Source organism: Bufo gargarizans, chromosome 8 (genome assembly GCF_014858855.1).
Source record: "Bufo gargarizans isolate SCDJY-AF-19 chromosome 8, ASM1485885v1, whole genome shotgun sequence".
NCBI classification, from domain to species: Eukaryota; Metazoa; Chordata; class Amphibia; order Anura; family Bufonidae; genus Bufo; species Bufo gargarizans.
Genome location: NC_058087.1, coordinates 97,829,857 through 97,842,555, shown reverse-complemented (window position 1 = coordinate 97,842,555; position 12,699 = coordinate 97,829,857). Strand labels below are relative to the sequence as shown.

General features: G+C 44.7%; 1 protein-coding gene across 1 annotated transcript in view; it reads left to right on the top strand.

Annotated features, from left to right (window-relative positions):
• TRPM2 (transient receptor potential cation channel subfamily M member 2) overlaps positions 1 to 12,699 on the top strand; it is a 1,289,439-nt gene that overhangs the window by 57,008 nt on the left and 1,219,732 nt on the right. The window contains exon 3 of the mRNA XM_044304068.1: positions 9,413 to 9,584. Coding sequence (XP_044160003.1) covers positions 9,413 to 9,584 — 172 coding nt within the window. The remainder of the gene's footprint in view (positions 1 to 9,412; positions 9,585 to 12,699) is intronic.

The window sequence follows — 12,699 nt, the reverse complement described above, 5'->3', positions numbered from 1 at the left end:
GAACATTTCCGGGAAGTTCGGACGAACTTCTCGAACCCGAACATCCAGGTGTTCGCTCAACTCTAGTCATCACCTCTTCCATGTCCTTCCAGGCTGGAGATTGCAGCAATAAAAACTAGTAAAAACAGTTCAGGTCTGTATAACGCTGGTATCTGACATCTTCACACTTTATGATAGGGCTCTGGTTTCTATGAAGTTGTTCTATTAGGGTCAGGAAAAGGCTGGTGTCCTTTCCAGCTGAGGTCACACATGAAACCCCTATCTTGCAACATACATAAAAGAAATAAGTGGACAAATCAATATTTGAGCCACACACTTCCTCCTGAGAACTCAGGCCTTGGATATGCTTTTACAGTATCGAAGTCAAATAGACCCCAGCTAAGTAACATGGAGCAATTAGATAACTCCAGCTATCCTGCCATTACCTCCGCCATGTTTAGTACGCATGGAGTGTGTGCGGGACATTCGAACGGAGCACAAAGATCTTGAGTCAGACTTGGTATCCAGCAAATGGTTGTAAAATCTGTCATAAAAGGTCATTACCATGCTTTCTGTCCTCCTCTGACATCACAGGTGGGGCGGTAATAAGATATACCAACCTTTTTTTAACACATGCACGGAGAAAAGCAAACAATAATTTATTTGGGGATCACTAGCTTGATGGACTGACCAATATTTCTGCTTCCCCAGGCAACCGGACTTAACAGTCCTGTAACATATTAAGTTCTGTTTTTATCCCCTTTTTTTTTTTTTTACAAACTGTTATTTTGCACTGTGTTTACATGTCTTTATATTATATGTTATATTTTCTATGATAACCCCCTTGTTTCTATGCACTGTCCTTTTTTCATATTAAAACTTAACTTTAATAAGAGTCTTCTTGTGTTCTAATGATTCCATGACCTTAAAAGAGGTGTTACCTAGATTGATTTATTAACCCTGTGAATGCTAGCAGCTGAAGAGAGTACTTAGGTGTTATTTAATGCAAAGGTGTCTCGTCAGCCTGATATGACGAGTGGTGGCAGCTAAGATTGATTAGTTTCAGGAAAAAGTGCTGACAGAGGGAGGTCCAGTGTGACCCTGCAGGCTCCCTTACTGAATCTAAGCCGCGGATCCTGACACCCATACTATAATGCAGAAATAACATATAGTAACATAGTTTGAAGGCTGAAAAAAGACATCTGTCCATCCAGTTCAGCCTGCAAGTTGATTCAGAGGAAGGCAAAAAACAAACGTGAGGTAAAGCCAATTTTCCCCTCTTAAGGGGAAAAAAAATTCCTTCCCTTCAGAAATACATCCAGGCCCCTCTTGAATTCCTTTATTGTACTCACCATCACCACCTCCTCAGGCAGAGAGTTCCATAGTCTCACTGCTCTTACCGCAAAGAATCCTTTTCTATGTTTGTGTACAAACCTTCTTTCCTCCAGACGCAGAGGGTGTCCCGTCTTCACAGTCACAGTCCTGGAGAAATAGATATTGGGGGAGATCTCTGTACTGACCCCTGATATATTTATACATAGTTATTAGGTCTCCCCTCAGTCGTCTTTTTTTGTGAATAACCCTCATTTTGATAGTCTTTCGGGATACTGTAATGATAATATTGATGTTTGCGATCTTGCACTTATGTCCCAAATATTAGCAGCCGTATAGATAGAGGAACAGTCTTACCCCATCAGCTGTCGGTCTCAGAGAGCGGCTGTGGGCAGATACCCTGGTCTATGTGGGCGAAGATCCGGTCCTAGATTGCGTTGGTGCGCATGTGGTTTGTTGCTCCCTCGGCGTCTCTCTCCGCTGTGGCGTCCTGGACTCCTGGCTTCTCCTGCTGCGTCCCACGTGGTAAAGGATAGCGTCCCACATGACCGGAAGGGAAACTCAGTTACTGCAGTCGGCTGTTTGATTACGTCAGAGATTTGAGTCGACTCTCTGTGAATATCAGCTAGCAATTTTCCTTTATAAAAAAATTCAGCTTATTGCATTATCATAAGTCTTTTTAAGTCCATATACTGTCTGTCCTATACCAAACGCATTTCGGTGCACTCTTGCACCTTCATCAGTGGTGGACAGCATTACAGATTTCCTTCCCATTTTTAGGGGAGGGATCATTAGAAAAACTAGGACACTGGTAAGATGTGGATTGGATCCTATTAGTACCTTACCAGCCTTGTAGAATATAAGAGTTCTTCATAGATAACCCAAATACTAGGCATTGAAAAGTGGACTGGAATACAATAGTCTATTGATATATCATTATATTATTATAACACTGATTTTAGAATAATAATCAGAAAGATAAGTTATGAAGATTAAAAAAAAAAATTAAAAGAATATAATGATAGGGTTATAGTCAACAGATGAGATAAAATCGCCAATATAATCGACAGTAAAAATCGGCCATCAGATTATAATAAAAATCGATAAAACCTTAAGAACTTTATACTATATATATTCAATTGGTGATTGGGAAGATATGTGTGTGTGGGAAGGAGGGTCTGCTGCTGATTGGCTGGAATGTGTCTGCTGACTGTGAGGTACAGGGTCAAAGTTTGCTCAATGATGATGTATAGGGGGCGGACCGAACATCGCAAATGTTCACCCGCTGCGGCGAACGCGAACAAGCCATGTTCGCCGTGAACTGTTCGCCGGTGAATAGTTCGGGACATCCCTACTGATTAGCTGCATGCATGGCATTATGGGTGATCCCTCCTTCCCAGAGTTCCTTTCTCCATGTCCTCACCTGTGCAGCAGCTATTTTAGGAAAAAATTTGATTCGTTACCACAAAGCGCGAGAAAATTCGGCGAATTGAATTTTACCTGAAATTCGAATTAAATTCTACTTCATCAGCTTTGATTAGCTCATCTCTATTTTTCATCCCCATGTCATTGGGACCGAGGTCCGCCCGTGAATCCCATGAGAGGTGCGCCCATTTTGGAAGCAACAAAACTTTCAAGTGGCTCCAATGGTTGGTATACTGTCCAAATCTGGCAGACGTGGTGGCTGAGGCATGTCTTAAGTGTTGACGCAGCAGGCTAAGCAAGAGTACTGAACAACGGGCTCCTGTCCAGACCATCATGACCTCAGCACCCCTAGAGCTTCTATTGATCGATTATGTACAGATTGGGTACTCTACATCGGTACACTCATACTGTCAAGTCATGACAGATCATTTCATAAATTATACAGTGGCTGTACCTACCAGAGACCAGTCGGCAGAGTCGGCTGCTGAAGCGGTCTGCAAACACTTTATACAGGTGTTCGGGTGTCCACGGAGGATATATTCAGACCAGGAGGCATGTTTTCAGGGTACTCTAATGAATGAGCTGTAACAGGGAAACGGGATGTGCAAGCTGTTCAACCGCACCTTGCTCCAGAAGCTGCGGACTCTGGAGGACAGCCAAAAGGCTCGGTGCCCCAAGTACCTACCTGAACTGATTTGGGCCTATAACAGTGTACACAGTACCACTGGATACTCCCCACATATGCTTATGTTTGGGAGAGCCGGATGGGAGATTGAAGACCTCCACATGCCCTATCCACCACTGAGAAGTACCACCACATGGGTGCAAGAGCACTGCCACCGGCTGAGGGTGATCTACAAGGTTGTGGGAGAGCACCTGGGAGAAGTGGTGCACCCTAACTCCAGACCAGTGCAGAGGGATGGGAATGCCCTGGGTGATCGAGTTATTGTCAAAGCCAAATGGCCGTCTGGGAAGTTGAATGGGCGGTGTTAGGCGGAGGGTAAACCCTGCCATCCTGTTTTATGAGGTAGAGCCAATTGGGACTGGGGTACCCTAATGAAACATGCACTGTAACATATTGAGTTGTTGTAATTTTGATGAGCTTGTGTGCGTGGAGGAGATGCAGAGGAAAATCCCCTTTCAGGAGGAAGAGGAATGGTGGGTTGTCCCTGCCCCTGTACCCACAGGGGCTCTGGCCGTGGCAAGATTGCCACCCAGGGAAAGCGTTGAGCAGTCAGCAGCCCCTCTACTGTTAGATGTGCCTGATGACCCCAGGGCTTCTGAGCCTATCACTTTGCGAAGGTCAACCAGGCCCAATGCTGATCTGCCCCCTCAGTGCTATGCGCAAGACAAGTTTATTTGGAAAGGTATGTCGGGCCCTCCAACTTCAAGTGGGCTGGCATGTGAGAGGGTAAGTACAGTGGTGGCAAAAAGTTTTGAGAATTACATAAATATTGGAAATTGGAAAAGTTGCTGCTTAAAGGGATTCTGTCACCAGTTTTTGATGGTTATGTGCATGGAGCTCTTGTGATTCCTAATGTGGTCTTATAAGCTAAATCTGTAGGCTCATTTAGTGTAAAAAACGTTTTATCTAACCTGTCATTCATCTCACTATGGGGGATGCTCATGTCTTCCAGATGCCGCCCGCACCCGCCGTCGTTCGTGCCCAGCTCCCCCTTTGCTGTCATGAGTGCTGCCTCAGAATCCTTTGCTACTCCTCCGGCTCTCCCTCACTCCCCCCTCCTTCTCTAACATCCCGCGCGTGCGCACAGGCCTGTGCCTGATGCGCCCGTGCGGACTTCTCCGTTCGGCTTCATTGAGCGAAGTGCGCATGCGTCGGCACTTCGCTCAACCTCCCGATGACCTGAACACTGGCGCCAGCCTTCAGGTCATTGGAAGGCTGAGCGAAGTGCCGGCGCATGCGCACTTCCCTCAATGAAGCCGAACGGAGAAGTCCGCACGGGCGCATCAGTCACAGGCCTGTGCGCACGCGCGGGATGTTAGAGAAGGAAGGGGGAGTGAGGGAGAGCCGGAGGAGTAGCAAAGGATTCTGAGGCGGCGCTGATGACAGCAAAGGGGGAGCTGGGCACGAGCGGGTGCGGGCGGCATCTGGAAGATATGAGCATCCCCCTTAGTGAGATGAATGACAGGTTAGATAAAACGTTTTTTACACTAAATGAGCCTACAGATTTAGCTTATAAGACCACATTAGGAATCACAAGAGCTCCATGCACATAACCATATTTTTGAATGTGGGGGTCAAAAACTGGTGACAGAATCCCTTTAAGTTTTATAATAGCAATTTGCATATACTCCAGAATGTTATGAAGAGTGATCAGATGAATTGCATAGTCCTTCTTTGCCATGAAAATTAACTTAATCCCAAAAAAAGCTTTCCACTGCATTTCATTGCTGTCATTAAAGGACCTGCTGAGATTATTTCAGTAATCGTCTTGTTAACTCAGGTGAGAATGTTGACGAGCACAAGGCTGGAGATCATTAGGTCAGGCTGATTGGCTTAAAATGGCAGACTTGACCTGTTAAAAGGAGGGTGATGCTTGAAATCATTGTTCTTCCATTGTTAACCATGGTGACCTGCAAAGAAATGCGTGCAGCCATCATTGCGTTGCATAAAAATGGCTTCACAGGCAAGGATATTGTGGCTACTAAGATTGCACCTCAATCAACAATTTATAGGATCATCAAGAACTTCAAGGAAAGAGGTTCAATTCTTGTGAAGAAGGCTTCAGGGCGTCCAAGAAAGTCCAGCAAGCGCCAGGATTGTCTCCTAAAGAGGATTCAGTTGCGGGATCGAAGTGCCACCAGTGCAGAGCTTGCTCAGGAATGGCAGCAGGCAGATGTGAGCGCATCTGCACACATAGTGAGGCGAAGACTTTTGGAAGATGGCCTGGTGTCAAGAAAGGGCAGAAAAGAAGCCACTTCTCTCCCCAAAAAATCCACCAGGGACAGATTGATCTTCTGCAGAAAATATAGTGAATGGACTGCTTAGGACTGGGGCAAAGTCATATTCTCCGATGTAGCCTCTTCCCATTGTTTGGGGCATCAGGAAAAAGGCTTGTCCGGAGAAGAAAAGGTGAGCGCTACCATCAGTCCTGTGTCATGCGAACAGTAATCATCCTGAGACCATTCATGTGTAGGGTTGCTTCTCATCCAAGGGAGTGGGCTCACTCACAATTTTGCCCAAAAACACAGCCATGAATAAAGAATGGTACTAAAACACCCTCCAACAGCAACTTCTTCCAACAATCCAACAACAGTTTGGTGAAGAACAATGCATTTTCCAGCACGATGGAGCACCGTGCCATAAGGCAAAAGTGATAATTAAGTGGCTCAGGGACCAAAACGTTGACATTTTGGGTCCATGGCCTGGAAACTCCCCAGATCTTAATCCCATTGAGAACTTGTGGTCAATCCTCAAGAGGTGGGTGGACAAACAAAAACCCACTAATTCTGACAAACTCCAAGAAGTGATTATGAAAGAATGGGTTGCTATCAGTCAGGAATTGGCCCAGAAGTTGATTGAGAGCATGCCTAGTCGAATTGCAGAGGTCCTGAAAAAGAAGGGCCAACACTGCAAATACTGACTCTTTGCATTAATGGCATGTAATTGTCGATAAAGCCTTTGAAACGTATGAAGTGCATGTAATTATATTTCACTACATCACAGAAACAACTGAAACAAAGATCTAAAAGCAGTTTAGCAGCAAACTTTGTGAAAACTAATATTCGTGTAATTCTCAAAACTTTTGGCCACGACTGTACTTAAAGGGCTTCTGTCACCCCACAAAAGTCTTTTTTTTTTTTTGGGCTAGTTACATTCCTTATAGCGCAATATAGGAGAATATAATGTTGTCACTTACTTTCATGCGGCCGTTTCTTTAGAAAACGAAGTTTTATAATATGCAAATCCGGTCTCTACCAGCAAGTAGGGCGTCTACTTGCTGGTAGCCGCAGCAGAAAACCGCCCCCTCGCCGTGTTGATTGACAGGGCCAGCCGTGATCTCCTCCTCCGGCCGGCCCTGTCAGTATTTCAAAAATCGCGCGCCTCTGTTCATTCGGCGCAGGCGCTCTGAGATGAGGAGGCTCGTCTCCTCAGAACTCCCTCAGTGCGCCTGCGCCGATGACATCACTGAAAGAGAAGACGTCATCGGTGCAGGCGCACTGAGGGAGTAAGTGACACCGCATGAAAGTAAGTGACAACATTATATTCTCCTATATTGCGCTATAAGGAATGTAACTAGCCCAAAAAAAAAGAAAAATGACTTTTGTGGGGTGACAGAAGCCCTTTAAGGCCCGAAAAAAGACATTTGTCCATCCAGTTCGGCCTGTCATCCTACAAGTTGATCTTGTGAAAGGCAAAAAAAAATAAAAAATGTGAGGTAGAAGCTAATTTTCCCCACTTTAGGGGAATAAAAAATTCCTTCCCAACTCCAATCAGGCAATCAGAATAACTCCCTGGATCAACGACCCCTCTCTAGTAGCTATAGCCTGTAATATTATTACGCTCCAGAAATACATCCAGGCCCCTCTTGAATGCCTTTATTGTACTCACCATCACCACCTCCTCCGGCAGAGAGTTCCATAGTCTCACTGCTCTTACCGTAAAGAATCCTTTTCTATGTTTGTGTACTTTTCCTCCAGACGCAGAGGATGTCCCTTCGTCACAGTCCTGGGTATAAATAGCTGACGGGATAGATCTCTGTACTGACCCCTGATATATTTGTACATATTAATTAGATTTCCCCTCAGTCGTCTATTTTCTAAAGTGAATAACCCTAATTTTGATAATTTTTCAGGGTACTGTAGTTGCCCCATTCCAGTTATTACTTTAGTTGCCCTCCTCTGGACCCTCTCCAGCTCTGCTATGTCTGCCTTGTTTACAGGAGCCCAGAACTGTACACAGTACTCCATGTGTGGTCTGACTAGCGATTTTGTAAAGTGGTAGTACTATGTTCTTATCACAGGCATCTATGCCCCTTTTGATGCAACCCATTATCTTATTGGCCTTGGCAGCAGCTGCCTGACACTGATTTTTGCAGCTTAGTTTGCTGTTTATTAAAATTCCTAGATCCTTTTTCATGTCAGTGTTACCGAGTGTATTACCATTTAGTATGTATGGGTGACTTGCATTTTTCCTTCCCATGTGCATAACTTTACATTTATCAGTGTTAAACCTCATCTGCCACTTATCTGCCCAAGCCTCCAGTCTATCCAGATCCCTCTGTAGTAGTATACTGTCCTCTTCAGTGTTAATTACTTTAAACAGTTTAGTGTCATCTGTGAAAATTGATACTTTACTATGCAAGCCTTCTACAAGATCATTAATAAATATATTGAAGAGAATAGGGCCCAATACTGACCCCTGAGGTACTCCACTAGTGACAGTGACCCAATCTGAGTATTTACCGTTAATAACCACCCTCTGTTTTCTATCATTGAGCCAGTTACTTACCCACTTACAGACGTTTTCTCCCAGTCCGAGCATTCTCATTTTATATACTAACCTTTTATGTGGTACAGTGTCAAATGCTTTGGAGAAGTCCAGATACACGACATCCATTAATTCGCCGCTGTCAAGTCTAGAACTTACCTCCTCATAGAAACTGATTAAATTAGTTTGGCATCTCTCATGAAGTCATGCTGATATGGCGTTATTTTGCTTATTTCCATTAAGATGCTCTAACAGTTTACACACAACAGATGTTAAACTTACTGGCCTATAGTTTCCAGGCTCTGTTTTTGGACCCTTGGCTCCTGTGGGAGACATTCCCTGTCAATATAGAGTCTGCAGATACTAGGAGTAGTGTTGATCGCAAATTGTTCTGGCATTATTTGCTTATTTTCATTGAGGTACTCCAAGATAGCATCTCTTAGAAAACGTTCAGTTTACCAACGACAGATGTTAAACTTACCGGCCTATAGTGCTATACATATAGTCTCCCATAGTAGTAGTGTTTCCAGACTGCTCTCAATAGTAATAGTACCCTCAACAGTACCCCCAATAGTGATAATGCTCTGCAAGAGTGCTCCCATTAGACCCCTAATTGTGCCCAATAATAATGCCCCCACAGTAACTATGGTAGTAATAATGCCACCATAGTTCACCCAGTAGAAATAAGGTCCCCTATGGTGCCCTCAGCAGTAAAAAAGGCCCCTTTATAAGGCACCCATATAGAGCCCCAATAATAAGGCCAATCTATAAGGCACTCCTATAAAGCCCACAGTAATAAGAGTTTATGACCTCTCAGTAGTTTACAGTTAAGGGTCATTAGATGACTGGCACAAAGTGAAAGTGAAAGTACCAGGGCTCATAAGATCATATGAGTGTGTGCTCCCGTGTGCACGATTAATGCTGCTCCGGGACATATGGCTCGCTCACGGATCGTATATCCCGGAGGGCATATGGTTGTGTGCAAGAGGCCTTAGAAAAACTGTTAACCCTTTGTGACTGAATAGCTAAATATTTTTAATAAAGGCCAATTGAAAATATGATTTTTCCCAAAAATAAGTTAAATGCAATCATGAAAAATTTACTCCAAAGATGTACATAGCATAGCTTAGTGTCTGAGCAAATTAATGTGCAGATTTAACCCAGTATGGTGCAGTTTAACTAAGCATTGTTTCATTAACACTGTCACATCTCTGGTATTAACAGACAGAGCATATGTATGTGTGGGTATTCTAAAGAACAACACATCGATTCAGCGGTAAGACCACAGATATTCCAAAGGAAAAGAACATGGGATGTAAATGAACATATAAAGGAGATGCCTACAGATGCATTTGGCAATATCAACTTCATTGGGATGGGTCCAAAGACTGAAAAGGTTTGTTTTGTAGAATTGTATCATTTTTCTTAATTGAAATGTTTCCTTTATAAGCTTTTATTATTAATATTTTAGTAATCTTTAACAATTTATGTCCTAAAAAGCTCTTCATTCCAGATGCTTTATGCCACCTCATTCTTTATTCAGTATCAAAATGACACATTATTTACTGGAGCTACTGAAATATGAATTGTGATAATTTTGCAAATTACAATTTTTCTACTAGCTGAAGGACCCGGCTTCGCTCGAGTATATTTAATCTATTTAATTTAATGTTTGTGTTTGTAGTTAAAAGATATCAACACTATCCACTATAAGGTCTCTTTAACACGGGTGAGATTTCCGCGCAGATGCAATGCGTGAGGTGAACGCATTGCACCCACACTGAATCCGTACCCATTCATTTCTATGGGGCTGTGCACGTGAGCGATGATTTTCACGCATCACTTGTGCGTTGCATGAAAATTGCAGCATGTTCTACTATATGCGTTTTTCATGCAACGCAGGCCCCATAGATATGAATGGTGCTGCGTGAAAATCACAAGCATCCACAAGCAAATGCGGATGCGGTGCGATTTTCACTCACAGTTGCTAGGAGATGATCGGGATGGGGACCCGATCATTATTATTTTCCCTTATAACATGGTTATAAGGGAAAATAATAGTATTCTTAATACAGAATGCATAGTACAATAGGGCTGGAGGGGTTAAAAAAATAATAATAATTTAACTCTCCTTAATCCACTTATTCGCGCAGCCCGGCTTCTCTTCTGTCTTCATCTTTGCTGTGCAGTAGGAAAAGGACCTGTGGTGACATCACTGCGCTCATCACATTGTCCGTCACATGATCCATCACCATGGTGATGGACTATGTGATGAGCGCAGTGATGTCATCAAAGGTCCTTTTCTTACTGCACAGCAAAGATGAAGACAGAAGAGAAGCCGGGCTGCGCGAACAAGTGGATTAAGGCTACTTTCACACTAGCGTTCGGGTGTCCGCTTGTGAGTTCCGTTTGAAGGCTCTCACAAGCAGCCCCGAATGGATCTGTCCAGCCCTAATGCATTCTGAGTGGATGCGGATCCGCTCAGAATGCATCAGTATGGCTCCGTCTGTCCTCCGCTCCGCTCAGCAGGCGGACACTTGAACGCTGCTTGCAGCGTTCGGGTGTCCGCCTGGCTGTGCGGAGGCAAACGGATCCGTCCAGACTTACAATGTAAGTCAATGGGGACGGATCCGTTTGAAGTTGACACAATATGGCTCAATTTTCAAACTGATCCGTCCCCCATTGACTTTCAATGTAAAGTCAAAACGGATCCGTTTGCATTATCATGAACAAAAAAATTGTTCATGGTAATGCAAACGGATCCGTTCTGAACGGATCTAAGCGTTTGCATTATAGGTGCGGATCCGTCTGTGCAGATACCATACGGATCCGCTCCGAACGCAAGTGTGAAAGTAGCCTAAGGTGAGTTAAATTATTTTTTTACTTTTTTTAACCCCTCCAACCCTATTGTACTAAGCATTCTGTATTACGAATGCTTTTATTTTCCCTTATAACCATGTTATAAGGGAAAATAATCCAATCTACGCAACATCTAACCCAAACTTCTGTGCAGAAGTTCGGGTTTTGGTACCAAACATGCCGATTTTACTCACGCGTGTGCAAAACGCATTAAAATGTTTTGCACTAGCGCGGAAAAATCACGCATTTTCCCACACCTCACCCGCATCTTATCCGGCCAAAAACCATGACGCCCGTGTGAAAAAGGGCCTAACGGTGACATCTACAGCACCCCGCCCCCTTAACAGTGACCTCCACAGCCTCCCACCTCTTAACACTGACCCCACCACAGTGCCCCCTCCCTTAAAATTGGACCTCCACAGCAGCCCACCGCTTTAACTTTGACCTTTACAGCAGCCTTCCCCTTTAACAGTTACTTTCACAGCATACCACCCCCTTGACAGTGACCTCCACAGGGGCTCTCCCCCCTTAACAGTGGCCTTTACAGCAATCTGCCCCTTAACACTGACCTCCATAGCGGACCATCCCCTTAACTGTGACCTCCACAGCAGTCTGCCCCTAGGGTGGCTAGAGGTCCAGTTTTAGGCCAGACAGTCCGACTTTCAGACTCCCTGTCCTCCATCTGGCGTAGGGCCTGGATGGACACAAGGATATCCTCATAAAGCAGCACTATACTGTCTGAGTGTGAGCTGCAGGAAGAAAGTCACCGTCCCTCCCACCCCTGCAGCTGACAAAAGTAATTTTTTAACCTCATTTTTTTAATCCCTGTCAGCTGAGGAGTGCGAGGGGCGTGGCATAACCAGACGGGGGCGTGGCTTGGTGGGACCTAGAAGTTGATTTTTTACTTCATTTTTTAAATCTGTCGGCTGAGGAGGGGGAGGGGGCATGTCCTTTTGAACAATTCACTCTAAGACAGCAGCACTGTGCTGTCTGAGTGTAATCTGCAGGGAGAAAGTCCCCCCCCCCCCCCCCCCCCCCCTGTTGGCTGAGAAGTGGGAGGAGCGTGGCCTAACCAGATCAGGGCGTGGCTTAGCAGGACCTAGAAGTTGATTTTTAATTTCATTTTTTCAATCCTTCTCGGATAAGGAGTGGGTGTGGCCTAACAAGATCAGGGCGTGGCTTAGTGGGACCTGGGAGCGTGGCAGGGAGCGTATTTTGTCTCCTTCCTGCAAGAGTGACTCCTCTTACTGGCTAATTTGCATACCTGGTTTTTCAGACGATAGAAAACATCTATTGCTAAAACAAAGGCACATCTGGAAATAAGGTACGAAGTGCTATTAGGCCATGGTTTTACTTCAATAGCGATTTATAATAGTGACAGATTTCCCTTAACATCTTCAGGACACATGACGTACCGGTACGTCATGATGTCCTGGTACTTAAGGACACATGACGTACCGGTACGTCATGTGGTGTTCCGATCACTGCCGCCCGGCTGGCAGTGATTGGAACAAGGTGCCTGCTCAAATCATCGAGCAGGCACCTAGTATCACGATTGGCGTGACGATCACATACGTGACACAGAGGGAGGGAAAGAGGAAGGCCCTGCCCAAGTGAGAGGGAAGGTGGTGACCCCTGACTCACCTTGCGGC